At 28.5% G+C, this 15,542-nt stretch overlaps 1 protein-coding gene across 1 annotated transcript; it reads right to left on the reverse strand.

Annotated features, from left to right (window-relative positions):
- Window positions 1–331: 331 nt before the first annotated feature.
- LOC129299589 (protein SIEVE ELEMENT OCCLUSION B-like) lies at window positions 332–5,727 on the reverse strand. The gene is made up of 7 exons (XM_054938069.1): window positions 5,421–5,727; window positions 5,235–5,318; window positions 4,159–4,601; window positions 3,117–3,211; window positions 2,864–3,000; window positions 1,741–2,247; window positions 332–1,320 (listed from the first exon to the last, which is right to left on the reverse strand). Exons 1-7 carry the CDS (start codon window positions 5,607–5,609, stop codon window positions 688–690), a joined length of 2,088 nt encoding a protein of 695 aa, XP_054794044.1. The 5' UTR covers window positions 5,610–5,727; the 3' UTR covers window positions 332–687.
- Between the last annotated feature and the right edge of the window lie 9,815 nt (window positions 5,728–15,542).

Here is a 15,542-nt window from a genome sequence, read left to right on the forward strand (position 1 = left end):
GGGATTTGTAACTCTAGGTTGCATTGAACATTTATAGTTGTTGGGTTGAAAATCTCATTGCATTTTATTCATTTCACTTTTTAATTTTGGTTAATAAATCACTTCTAATTGGTTTTGCTTAACATGAACAAAAATAGAAACTTTACTGCCTAATTGCTATTACGCTTAATTCCTTGTGAGATCGACCTTAATATACTATTATATTGCACTTTGACCCGTATACTTGCGGAGAAACATTTTGTGTGCATCATATATGAGAATAAGTCTTCTCTAAATGTTATAATAATTTTATGGAGAAGGGAATTAGAGTAAGGATAATAACAAAGACTAATACCTCAAAGGAGAAATTTTATTACATCAAAACAAACATTTTCCATCATAACAAGCAGACGAATTATAAGCCATTTATTCTATGAAACCCATGAAAAGGGCAACAACACACAGGCTAAAAGGCACACACCAACACATCATTCGTCTGCCAAACACACTTAACCAAAATAACATAGTAATTAATTAAAACCACAACAAATCGAAACCATAACTTCAAAAGTTACAAAGAGAGACAAAGAGAAAGAAACAAACCCTACTTTTGTGACATCGTGCGCAGAAATAGGACCTGTTCCTGTCTTTTCATTTCTCTCTAACTTTGTTCGGGGGTTCGCCGGCCAGCAGCCGGAAGCCGGTTTCCTACTTGTGAATCTTAACATTGCCGCCGTTAGCATTAGCAGCTTCCTCTTTGTTTCCATGGCAGCAAGCATATCTGACTAACTCTATGCCCATTGCACGACCACACTTGAAACAAGGAATCGGAGAATATATATCACTCACATGGCACTTCACATCCAAACGAAGACAATTTGCATGATGAGGAAGCCTAGATAAGATAATGTTATGGTGTCTTGCGAAGGACACATCAAACCCAGGATCGTTCAGGATGTTGGGTTTCCATGTATCGAACCCTTGAAGTGTCTGATAGAAAGTGTCTCCACGACAAAGCAGCTTAACGTTGGACCCTTTGCTGAGAAGAACCCAACCAGCCTGTTGATGTCGGAGTCCAAGGAAGGCCGCAACATCCTCGAAGGAAGGGTCTTTGGTCATCTTCTTCCTCATGCTGTCGAACAAGTTCTCGACGTTAGCCCAGAATGCATTGACAATCGTCAGTTCGTCATGGGGATAGTAATTTATGATCACGTCAGATCTTTTGGTGACCTCGTCTCTCTTGACTTTCTCCAATAGCTCCGGCATGCCCAGCAACCACCGGTCGTCGGAGTAGTCCACGTCGCTGCGTCCATAGACGATGATATATGCTTCTTCCTTGATCTGATTTACTTGCACGCAAAAGGGTATAATTTCTCTCATCATCATATACACAACACAATGATACTCAAAAACATCAAACGAAACTGTACTATGTTAACTCTAATGAGTATTACGTAGCTGCTTATTTTATTATGCTCTCTCTCCGTCTCTGTGTGTGTGTCTGTGTAATTGAGAAGATCTATGTAATTGAGAAGGAAAAACTGCAATTATTAAGTTATGGGAAAGCATCAAACGGAACTGTACTACGTTAACTCCAAGTATTACCTAGCTGCTTATTCTATTATGCTCTCTTCTGCTTGAATCCCCACCTCTATATATATATATATATATATAGACAACATACTGATAATGATCTGATCAGAAGATCTAAGAAAGGAAAAACTGCATGCAATTTAAGTTATGCATGGGAAGATTACGTACCGCGCTATCTATTTTTGGATTGTGTTTCTTCATTTCGGTCCAGAACCAGTTCCATTTCATGTTAAGTTCCAAATCATCACCATTGCCCCAAGGGAAAGCTTGATCTTCCCAAGCAAACAACATGTGCAAAGCATTCTCGTTTGTTAGACGACCTTGAGGATTGAACACAGGGACCATAGGTTTATTCTGGTACTTGAGTCTGTCTCTGATCAGTTTCTTGCATATTGGAGGAATAATGGAGTACTCCACCACGTACCAGTCCATCTGTCTCTTCAACTCTTCAAACTTTTTCCTGTCTTTTGGGTGATCTCCAGTTGCAGATGAGTCATAATCAACAATTGGGGCCCACAGGATCTTGAAGTCGTCTTTCTTATATCCTTTGACTTCTTTTGGATCTTTCCTCAGTCCTTGGTAGATGGATTTAAACAGACGAGTCTCGTCTTCTATGCTGTACAGCCCAGAAAGGAACAGCAACACATGTTTCTGCCTGAACACCTCGATGCTCACCTGTGTTTGTTTGTTTGTTGTGTGGGAAAGCACAAATACACAAAAAGAAAGCCTAATGATTAGTTTACTTTAGACTAAAGGAAAAATTGACGATAACGACCTAACGACTTAAATATTTAGGCATAAATTTTAAATGCAGAAATAAAGCCATCAGAGAATCATGGTCCTTGAAGGATAATATGTTTTTTTAACTAAAATATTAAAAAACCTTTCCTTTTTCTGCACTTATTTTCAAAGTACTCAAAATCCCAACTGCAGAAATAAAGCCTGCAAGGATCATGGCTCTTGAGGGATACTATGTTTTTCAACAGAAATATAATAATATACCTTTCCTTTTTCTACACGTGTCTCGAAAGTACAGATTATTGAAGATTTATGCATAACTTCAACAATCAATGCAGAAAAAAGAAGAATAACTTATTATTTTCTCTAAAAACATATTTGTTATTCCAGAACCGCAGTCCCCCGTAAGATTTATTTATGCATTTGGGCCTTACTGTGCTTGTGGTCAATTTTCCTTAGTTTAAAAGTGTGTGGGCAAAATTGTAATTTAGACTCGAGTTTAATATATTATATATCTCTCACAAAATACACACACACGCACAAAGTCACAAACCATTGATCCAGTGGAGCCTTGATAAACATGTGGGTCCTTCAAATCTTTGGGGAGAAGAAGGCACTTCAAAACCTGCACTATCTCTGTGGGAGTTTGAAAGACCACCCTGTAACGTTCATTGTATTCATCTATCAGAGCTGCAATTAATACAAAGGGAAAAATACATAGAGATCAGCTTTGATTTGAATCCAATTTTTCTCTGTTACACAATAAAAAAATTTAGAAATTAATCAACCATGTTCATCATCATCACCTTTCTCTCTCTCTATCTTTGCCAGATAATCCTGTAATTTGAAGAGAATGGTCGAGATCTTGCTGCTGATATTGGAGATTTCATGTCCACTCGACCTGATGAAAAAGAACAGTTTTCAGTATAAAATACGATGGTCTCATTAAAAAAATAATAATTAAAGAAGAAATTTGAAAATTTGCCTTGCTTTTTGAATGTTTGACCAGAAAAGTTGTTTCACGAAGTTAATTAATCAAGTACTAAAATGTTTAATTAAAAATATCCTTTTTAATTAAACCACTAATAAAAAATGTGAGATATATATAGAATGTACTCATTCATTAAGCATTTGGCATGGAAAACCCTATTTAACAATTACTTAGGCAATATTATATATATATATATATATATATTTTTACTAAAAATACCCTTTTTATTATAATTACCCAAAATCAACTTGACATGCACCAGAATTGGCTCATTCTCTCACTTGATATATTGAAATGAAGATAATTACTCCCTCCACTCCTTGACAAATTTAATCGATTTTATACTTACTGAGAAATTATATTTATATTCTTAAAAATTTTTAAAGGACATGTAATTTACCAATTTTTTCCTTGTAATTAGTTACCCTATTGAATTGCTATCTAGGAATTCAAACTATCATCATAAATAAACAAGGGATAAAATTAAAAAAATAATTAATTATTCTAACTTTAACTTATATTCATCAAAATCAAGAAAAATTATAAAACTAATTAATTTTGTTTAAAAATTTAAATAGTTTCTAACTTTACTCCTAATAAATATATCTACTTTAAAAATAAAAATTTTAATATTTAACAAACTTTCCAACATTTAATGTGAACAAAATGGTAAAAATGAACATAATATATTATTAAGGTGCCTTATAAATAAATGCTCTCTCTTTGTCCTTTATAAATAGGACCAAAGGAGTATTAATGACCAAAAAAAAAAGTTTTCAAAGTTTGCCTTATCTTAAAAATTGAAAAGAATAATTATGAATATACATACATACATATAAAGAGAATGAAGAACTTACCAATAACACAAGAGGATATCAATATAACTAGCACAGATAACAATGGTGAGGACAGTCCAGTAAACGATGACAGGGAAATCCTGAATAGCTTTCTCCAACGTTGGGATATCGTTATTAACGTCATAGCCTTGTTTGGACATTCTCTCCAACCGAACTAGACATTCGACGCAGAGGAACACACTATTGACGACGAGGTTGTAGTTGGAGATGTCACTGCGGCTTCTCTCGAAGGCTTGAACATGGTTCAGCACAGCCAACGATTTTCCGAGGTTGTCATCATTCGGAACTTGAAAAAGGTGCCAGAAATTCCCATACTCTAATGCAAATGCTGCCAGTGCTGTCACTGCTTTCGCACACCATGAATATGCGTCTAGTTCGTTTAGAATCGCCATTGTTGTTGTGTGCGCGAATGAATGGTGCTCATCGTGTCGTGTTCGCGTCATCTGTCCACAATGCGAATTAATTAGAAACAAAATGCTTTGTTAATTTCTTTTTTGTCATGATCATCATGCTTTACTCTTGCCTTTCATATACATATACATAAAAGTTTATGTGAGTTTGATCTGAGGGCTTATTAGGGCATGCATCCGGGTTCAAAGAGAGCTTAATTATAGAGGTGTTTCTTTACAAATTGCCTGCCTATAATTTTCCAAATTGATAATAATAGGATTTGAAGCCATGATCTTATGGATTATAGATCAAATATTTACCAACTCGACTAATTTGATTTCATAATCTTGTGAATTATAGGTTAAATCCTTATTAATTGGACTAACTTTTTATTTTCAACTAAATTATGCATATAAAAAAAAGGAAAAACTCAATCTGCATATGAAGAAAACTAGAGATATAAACGAATACCAGAAAGGAAAACTCTTAAAAATATATCATTTTTTTAATATTTTGAGAGTGATGAGAATGAGCATCGATGAAATGAAATAACTATATACCATGCGTTAGATATATTGTCTAAAAAGGATAATTTTCTAGTTTATTATTACTGTATTTTCTAAAAATGATGTACAAATATAGAAATAAAATGTAAGAAACATAAGCATGTTTGATGTAGTAATAACCTGACAAGCAATATGCTTGAGTAAATGTGTCGGTGGCTCGAAATTGGCAAGGTTAGCCTTGTCCTTCGTCTCTTGTGCAACATACTGTAAACAATACATGGACACATCACAATTGTTTTCCTCAGACAGACAGTCAGAGTATAGAACATGCATGAAGCATATATATATATATATATATATATATACCTTAATGCTTGGATTGGCAAGGCCAATGGAAGGACCCATGATGTCTGCAACAACACTGAAAAGAGCCTCGACATTGAAGGTTTCACCAGGCTTGTTGACGACATAGCAACCACGAACTGAATCCAACACCTGGTTATCTGACTGGGTCAATGGTCTCAGCAATTGCTTCTGCGAGTATTCCGACGACATGATTATTCTTCTTCTTGCACGAGCTCCTCAATAAGGTTTCAGATAATGAAAGAACCAAATTAATGATGTCTTGTGGTATTACCCTGCCATGCCATGCAACATTTATAGGCTTCAGAACCCATAGTGGGAGACAAGACTAAAGAGTGTGCAATAAGTCACCTTTGCAAAAGAATTATAATTAATTAATTAATACGTATCACATGCTAGCTACCTCCTGTGCCTATTATAATATAAGATGTTTTAATTTGATCCTTAATATACTCCTCTAGTGCTATTTATAAAGTAGAACGAAGATTAATTTTGATTTTATTTATACAGTACTTCATTATTTTTTATATTCATTTTTACCGTTTTGCCTATATTAAATGATAGAAAAAATTATTAAAAATAATTCATTCTATCATTATTAGGGGTTAGAGGTGGAAACTTATTCAATTTTTAAAATAATATTAATGAGATTTAAGATATATTTAATAAATAGGGAAAGCACAATCATCGATTCTTATAATTTCATTGGATTTTGCTTTTACTTCCTATAGTTGTTTTTTTTTTTTAGTATTTTCAATCCTTATAGTTTCAAAAAGTTTGAATCACATTTTGACGTGAAACAAGAAAGAGAAAAGGGGAAGAGAGAAAGGATGAGGGAGAGAGAAAGAAGGAGCACTATAAAAAAATTGACTTTCAATAGCTACATGAAAAGTATTTTCAGCGGCGATAAAAAGTAGTCACAATGTTACTGCGATAGCTCTTGTCGTTAATTATATTTGCAATGACAATAAAAGTCACTACTAAAAGTTAAAAATCAGCAGCAACAAATGTTGCTACAGAAAAGAAAATTTGTCACTGTAGAAAGATAGTCGTTGTTGAAAGTTGAGAATTAGCAGCGATTTTTTTTTAGCTGCAAAAACCACACATCAGCGGCGACTATTTGGTCACCGTTAAATGTTAAATATTAGTAGAGATATTTGTCATTGTAGAAGCTACCAATTAGCAGCGACTTTTTTGTTGCCGTTGAAAAGTAATGCTAGTTTACTTACCCACATGGCACCACGTCACCCTCCATGTGGCGCCATGTCACCTTCCACGTGGTGCCCCCAACTCATACCACATGTCATCATATCATCAATTTATATTTTCATTTTGTAAATTGTCTTCTTCAAGGTTTGAACTTATGATCTCTCCTTTTGTATCTCACTATTTTGCCATTGAGTTAGAATGAACCTACAGTTTATTATTACATAATTATATATATATATATATATATATTAAACCATACAAACACACATATATAGTAACTATTAAATATTATAAAATATCATTACTATCATTAAATACTTCAATTTAATTCTTTTAATTTATTAAAATTACAAATTATATTATTTATTTTGTTTAAAGTAAACTATAAATATAATTGATACAAAATCATTTGTATTATTTATTTTAATTTTTTTACTTCTTGAGGTTGTTATATTATTTATTTTAATATTCATATTTATAATTATAATATAAAAAATATCTAAGAATAAATAGTAAAAATATTGATGATTATACATTAGTTCATAATTATTTATTTTCTAGCTAGCTTTATTTAAAATTTTATTTTTATTTTTAATTAACAATAACTCTTAAGTAATTTAATTGGCTTGTTTTTACATTACATTTTAGTTTTTAAATTAGCTTTCATTTTTAAATTATAATTTTATAAGAAAATTATAAATTATATTATCTAATTTTTTTTATATGTATGTTGCAAGATAGCATCAAAAAAAAAACCATATAGCATCACATACATAGATATATTTCATATATTGTAAAACTTAAAAGTAAAATTTTAGAATATCTCATTTTTTCTTTTTTTTTTCTTTCTCTTTCCTATCATTAGCCATCAAACTAAAAACATCTAAACCTGTATCAAGTTTTAAAGTTATTGGTATTAAATATAAAGTTTGAATTGAAAAATTAGATTAGATGAAATATCATTCTATAAATGAATAAATTTAAGTATCACATGTTTAATTATTATAAACAAGTAGTATTATTATTTAAAATATCAATTTAATCATAAAACATTTGAAAATAGAGACTCATTACCACATTATATGCATTCCAAATTAAAATATCAAACATTAGATTTTTGAATGAATTTATCATTTCACATAGGGGTATACATTAGTCAATTCAGTTAGATTTAGTGTTAATTGACTAAAAAGTAAAAACAATTAACCAAATTGGTCTAATAGTTGGATTGAATCAAACCAAATATTACCTGATAATAAAAATTGACGTAAAATAATATCGTTTGGTTTAATTCTTTGCTCTAGCTCATTAGCATTAAATAGTATCTTAACCTTATCTTCAAATAATTTAACTATTTTAAAGTTATAATTTAACCATAAAATATATTAAATGAAAACTCATTATGTTATTTTATATATTCATTATAAAATTATAGTAATACAACAAAATTAAAGTCTTAAAATGTTAAATATTATATTAAATAAAAAATAAAAAATTATGATGATAATACAAAATCAAACTTTCAGTGGCGACATTCAAAGTCGCTGGTAAAAGTCTCACTTACAACGGCGACTTTAAAAAGTCATTGTTGATTGTCAACTTTCAGCGGTAACTTATATATCGTCATTGAAACTTATAACTTATTTATTATAACATAAGTTTTTAAGAAATTATAACATATTTTTTAGAGTTGCCTCTGAAACTTAGACAATCGATGATGACATGCACTTGTCGCCACTAAAAGTCTGACAATCAATAGCAACTATATATTGTCGTCGTAGAAAGTCACTCTTTCAGAGGTGACTTCAAATGTCGCCGTAGAAAGTAAAACTTTTAGCGGTGACTTTTATTATCACAGCAGATTGTTCTCACTTTCTACGGCGACTTTTAAAAGTCATTGTTAATCGTCAACTTTCAATAGCAACTTATATGTTGCCGCTAAAACTTAGACCCTCGCGGCAACATGCACATACACTTTTATTGTAGCGGAGGAGGGAAGGCTAAAACTCTTGAAAACCCCTATTCAATAATACTGCTGAATACCAATGAAAAACCTGGCTCTATTTGTAGAGCTATAAAAATAATAAAATAATAATAATTTAAATTTAAATCTCAACTCCTAAATGTAAATATAATCTTAAATATACTGATATCTAAGATAATAATAAAATAAAAAAAGAATCATGATTCTAATGAATAAATATCTTTATTTAAATATTCCTAATGGATAACTTTAATATTCTAAATTAAACCCTAACTATATTTTATTTCATATTACACCACATTTGTTACTAAGGGCCCTATAGTTTCATTGTTTTTAATGTTTCAATCCCTATAAAGACTGAAAACATTCTGATAAAATTATATAAATCAATGGTTATGTTTTTTCTAATAAATAGAAGCAAAGTTAAAAATTTATTAAATTTTTATACAAAATTAATGAGTTTAATTTTTTTTACCAACAATTATTGAGTTTAAATAAGAATTAGTAAGTATTAACGCCGAGCAACACGTTATGATGTGACATCCCCCCCCCCCCCCCCCCCAAAAAAAAAACACATATTAACTTGACATTACTTTATAATACAGCTAACGCAATGCGACATATTTAGTGCTCGAGGACAAAGGTCAACAATGAATGTGAAAATCTGAAGTTTTTGGTAGTTATTAATTTATTTTTAAACCTAAACTGTACTGTTTACATTGAAAGCTTTCCAGCATTTTCAATTTGAAAGACAGCTTTACTTTGACCCTTATGATTTACAGAATTTTCATTTGTCAAAAAAAAAAAAAACAACAACAAAGGAAGCTTTACAGAATTTTTAATTTGACCCTTATGATTTGAGCTCTGCAATTGGATCTTTTAATATATAAACTCTTTATTATTTTAGTCCCTACAGTTAAAGTTCTGATGACTTTTTATAAAATCTGGAGATGTAAGTAATTATAAACAAACATACATACATACATACATATATATATATATATATATATATTAAATTTTAAATGCAATTTTTTTCATTTTAAAAGCCTTAGCTGCGATTCTCTACATACTCCCTCTATTTTTTATTATTAAAAAAACTATTATTTTTTAATTGTATTTTTTATAAGCAAAATTACTATTTTAATAAATATTTATTACATATTTTTTAAATCACCTCTCATAATTTATATTAACAAAAAATAATTAATGCATGCTTATGTTAATTAACACAAGACATTTTAGTTCAATTTTTTTATTTTCAGATATAATTATTATAGCTAACTAACTTTTTTAAATTGTGTAATACAGTTTTTTTTATCTTACATATAAAAATGGAGGGAGTATAAAATAACACCCTTATATTGGGATTGAGGCTGACACTAGGATTGAGATTGGGGTTGAGGCTTTAAAAATATGTTTAGTATGGAGTAATATTTGGATGGAATACTTACATTAATTTTATTTTATATTCAATCAAAAATTACTAGAAGACTGTAACAACTCTTAACCAAAAAAAAAAAAACACACGGCCATTAGCTTGGTAATAAAAATAAGTAAATCACCATATTAAATTTTGTTTAACAAGTCCTCATTGATAATTTAACAAGTATTCATTTGTGAAATAACAAATTCCATTAGTAGCTTTGAAAATTTCTCTTGATAACTTGTCAAGAAAATTTTAACAAAATAACAAGTTCTTGAGAGCTTTTGACATGTAAAATTTTAGTAATAAAAACAAGTAAATATTTATAAAAAAGCACTCCATATAAAATTTCTCTGACAAGTTTCCATTAATAATTTGACAAGAAATCATTTGTAAAATAATAAGCCCCGTTAGTAATTTTGAAATTTACTTTTGATAACTTGACAAGAAAATTTTAGAAAAAAAAAGTTTTTATGACCTTTTGACATGAAAAATTTTAGTAATAAAAACAAGTAAACATTTATAAAAATCACTCCATATTAAATTTCTTGAACAAGTCTCCATTGATAATTTAACAAGTAACCATTTGTGAAATAACAGGTCTCACTATATTTTAAGATTTGCTTTCACTTTTCATGCCAACGCAGGACCTTAATGGTTATTTGTTATTTTACAAACGGTTACTTGTTAAATTAAGTAACGAGACTTATCATTATATTGATAGATTTAAAATATTTCAAAATAAATACATAAGATCAATTTATAAAAAATTAATATTAAATTTGGACAATATGATTTAATATGAAACGTACATGTCATTTATTAATAGATTTATTAAATTTTATGTTAAAGAAATAAAAAAGTATTTAAATCTACTGAACGCTGCTCATCAGTGCTCTCCATGGCACAAGAAGTAAAAACCTTGCTGGACCCACAAATTTGATATTATAAAAACATTGGAAGAATATGTGATTCGGGTGATCTAAAAAACCTGAATATAGGGATTGAGGAATGATGAAATACCTGAATTTAAAACCTGATTTGCTGGACCCACTTATCGTATTGAAGGTGTAGGGATTGAGGAATGATGAAATACATGAATTTAAAACCTCGCCAAATTAATTTGGATAATCCAAATGTAAAAAGAAATGAGGGAGGGAGTATTGCGGCCATGACGTGAGCGTCGGTTACCCCTACGGTTGCATCAGATCCCTACACGTGTACGGATCTGGGCCTTTCTTCCCCTACTCCTGTGAGCTGGTTTCCCTATAAAATAAACTGTTGCATAGCCCCCAGCCCCATCACTTCTATTACTATATTCAGATATTTAATTCAGATATTTACAAATCAAAATTTTTAAATACCCATTGTCTCCATCAACATCAAAATACCCAAATGCCCTTGAACCCGGCTGCCCTCCAGTCTCCACTGACGTGAGGAGGCCTTTGCTGGGAGAGCTGGAAAGATTTGGACCGCTAATTAATTCGGATTGTTCAAATTTGAAGATTTAATTTTATATCTATTAAAATAAAATTTTCAAAAAATTAAAAAATAATTTAATAAATCACTTCATGGTCAACCTAGTACTAATTTAATGAGGGGATTCAATTTAATACTAATTTTTTTTAAAAAAATTTATAAATTAACTATCCAAATACATTTGGATAGCAAATTTAATATTAAAATTGTTCATAATTTTTGTAAAATTTTATTTTTATTTTGGTAAATACTCCCTCCGATTAAAATATAAAATATTTTTTGATAGATTAAATGTCAAAAAATATAAGATATTTTTAATATTTTAAGGTGTAATTAGTATATTTATTTTTAAAGTGTTCATGACAAATAAATTATTTTATATTTACTTTAAAGTGAATCATCCTATCAGATAGGAGTAAATAAAAAATATAGTGTTAGTTTAAAATAATTAATTATTTTATTAGGAAATGAAGTTTGGTTAAAAACGTTTTATATTTTTAAATGAAGGAGTGAGATATTAAAAAAAAATAATCTTTTGATATGCACTTTCCAAAAATATTTTTTTAAAAAAAATATAAATTAAAAATTTTAAATCTACATTAGGGCATGTCTGAATATCCAATTTATAAAAATTATAAATAAATTTAGCATTAAATTAAACCTTTTCAATTAAATATGTATTGTGTAAATGTGTGATCAATATATTTACTATAATTATTTTTAAAAAAATTATTTTAATGAATATTATTTACATTTGGATTATCTAAATAATATTATATAATTTATTTATTTTTTAAGTGTTATGTTTGTAATTTTATAAAATTTTATTTTTATATTTTTATTATATTGATATTAATGTGATTGGTATAAATGATTTATAAATAGGATTGGTGGGAATAAGTATTAACGCCTCACCGTGGAACACGTTATGATATGACAACCGCGTACACAGCAAAAAACGAACCCCACCCCATTGACTCCACTGGCGTAATGAATTAACATGATACATTTAGTGCTCAAGGACAACAATGAATGTGAAAATCTGAAGTTTTCAGTCAGGTGCGCCCAAGTTATTAATTTATTGTTAAACCTAAACTGTACTGTTTACATTGAAAGCTTTCCAGCATTTTCAATTTGAAAGACAGCTTTACTTTGACCCTTATTATTTACAGAATTTTCATTTGTCAAAAACAAAAAGACAAAACAAAACAAAACAAAAACAAAGGAAGCTTTACAGAATTTTTAATTTGACCCGTATGATTTAAGCTCTGCAATTATATCTTTTAATCTATAAACTCTTTATTATTTTAGTCCCTACTGTTAAAGTTCTGATGACTTTTTATAAAATCTGGAGCTGTAAGTAATTATATATATACATATATATATATATATATATATTAAATTTTAAATGCAATTTTTTTCATTTTAAAAGCCTCAGCTGCGATTCTCTGCATGCTCCCTCTGTTTTTTATTATTAAAGAAACTATTATTTTTTACTTATATTTTTTATAAGCAAAATCACTATTTTAATAAATATTTATTATATATTTTTTAAATCACCTCTCATAATTTATATTAATAAAAAATAATTAATGCATGTTTATGTTAATTAACACAAGATATTTTAGTCTAATTTTTTTATTTTCAGATATAACTATTATAGCTAACTAACTTTTTTAAATTATGTAATATAGTTTTTTTTATCTTACATATAAAATGGAGGGAGTATAAAATAACACCCTTAGATTGGGATTGAGGTTGACATTGAGATTGAGATTGGGGTTGAGGCTTTAAAAATATATTTGGTATGAAGTAATATTTGAATTGAATACTTACATTAATTTTATTTTATATTCAATCAAAAATTACTAGAGACTGTAACAATCCTTAACCAAAAAAAAAACACACGGCCGTTAGCTTGGTAATAAAAATAAGTAAATATTTACAAAAAAACACTCCATATTAAATTTTGTTTAATAAGTCTTCATTGATAATTTAACAAGTATTCATTTGTGAAATAACAAGCACCTTTAGTAGCTTTGAAAATTTCTCTTGATAACTTGTCAAAAAAATTTTAACAAAATAACAAGTTCTTATGAGCTTTTGACATGTAAAATTTTAATAATAAAAACAAGTAAATATTTATAAAAAAAGCACTCCATAATAAATTTCTCTGACAAGTTTCCATTGATAATTTGACAAGAAATCATTTGTAAAATGACAAGTCCCGTTAATAGCTTTGAAAATTTCTTTTGATAACTTGACAAGAAAATTTTAAAAAATAACAAGTTTTTATGACCTTTTGACATGAAAAATTTTAGTAATAAAATTAAGTAAACATTTATAAAAATCACTTCATATTAAATTTCTTAAACAAGTCTCCATTGATAATTTAACAAGTAACCATTTGTGAAACAACAGGTCTCGTTATATTTTAAAATTTGCTTTCACTTTTCATGCCAATATAGGAGCTTAATGGTTACTTATTATTTTATAAATGGCTACTTGTTAAATTAAGTAACGGGACTTATCATGATGTTGATAGATTTAAAATATTTCAAAATAAATACATAAGATTAATTTATAAAAAATTAATATTAAATTTAAACAATATGATTTAATATGAAACGTACATGTCATTTATTAATAGATTTATTAAATTTTATGTTAAAGAAATAAAAAAGTATTTAAATCTACTGAACGCTGCCCATCAGTGCTCTCCTTGGCACAAGAAGTAAAAACCTTGCTGGACCCACAAATTTGATATTATAAAAAACCTGACGTAACGAATTAACATGATACATTTAGTGCTCAAGGACGACAATGAATGTGAACACGTGAGGTTTTCAGTCATGTGGGCCCAAGTTATTAATTTTTTTTTAAACATAAACTGTACTGTTTTCAGTTTGCAAGATTATTGAAACCTACACTCTTTATTATTTTAGTCCCTACTATTAAAGTTCTGATGATTTTTTGTGTAACTTTTATATATATATATATATATATATATTGTCTTAATATTATGAATGTTATATTATGCTAACAAAACGATGAAAAATATAGACAAGAAAGTAGGACAAAATACCTATTTGATAAATATAACAGAAATATAATGATATAGATTAGACAAAAAAATCATTTAGTCTATAATCTCTTGCTCCAACTTACGTAGATGGAAATGTTGTCATGACAAATTAATACATTTATATCATATGTTAACGGGTACAATAAAAGTTTTTAACATCTATATTTAAATGGGAAATCACAATTATAAAATTAGCAATGAATTATGCCGTGATAAAAAACAATTGAAAATTTGTGAATTTAAGGAATATTACTTAGATAGAATTATGTTTGATGGTGGCATAATTCACAAGTTTTCAATTTTTAATTTGAGTTTTTATTTGTGAATTTAAGTAAAGTCATTGTGAATTTAAGGAATAGTACTTATAAATATATGAAAAATCAATTGTGTAAATGGATAAATATATATTATCATGAGTACATACACAATCACCTATGAATTTAAAAATAGTTACTTGTGAATTTATTAAAAAAATTAATTGTTAATAGATATTCAAAGGTTCATAAATTATTGATTTACAATATAGGTTATTCATATCCATAAGCCAGAAAAAATAAAGATTATTCATATTCATTCTTAAGTGGCATTTCATATATTTACATAATAACATTTCATAAATTTATAATTGACTGTTTCTAAATCACAAGTGATGCATAAATTCAAGAAACTATCTTTTCATTTACAACCAAATTTTCATAAATTTACTAATGCAATTTTTAAAATTCAAAAATGATTGTCCTTAAATTCATAAAATTATATATCTATTTACAATTGAATTTCTATTAATTTATAAGTAATATTACTTATCATAAATAACTTCACACCAAATTCACGACTAGGATTTGATAGGTTAGATTTAGAGTGCATTTTCTTTTATTTCAAACTGTGAACATTTTGGTCACTCAATTTTTTTTACGCCCATATCCCATGTGACTTGATATCTTT

The sequence above is a fragment of the Prosopis cineraria genome, unplaced genomic scaffold (assembly GCF_029017545.1).
Source record: "Prosopis cineraria cultivar Desert tree isolate PC_DT_omini unplaced genomic scaffold, ASM2901754v1 PC1221, whole genome shotgun sequence".
Taxonomy (NCBI): domain Eukaryota; kingdom Viridiplantae; phylum Streptophyta; class Magnoliopsida; order Fabales; family Fabaceae; genus Prosopis; species Prosopis cineraria.

Bases quoted from the DNA above. Each gene is read 5' to 3' on its own strand.
- LOC129299589 (XM_054938069.1), bottom strand. From the start codon at position 5,609: ATGTCGTCGGAATACTCGCAGAAGCAATTGCTGAGACCATTGACCCAG. The intron at 5,319-5,420 runs GTATATATATAT...TATTGTTTACAG, and splicing joins TTGCCAATCCAAGCATTAAG to TATGTTGCACAAGAGACGAA. The intron at 2,248-2,863 runs GTTTGTGACTTT...AAACAAACACAG, and splicing joins AAGGCTCCACTGGATCAATG to GTGAGCATCGAGGTGTTCAG.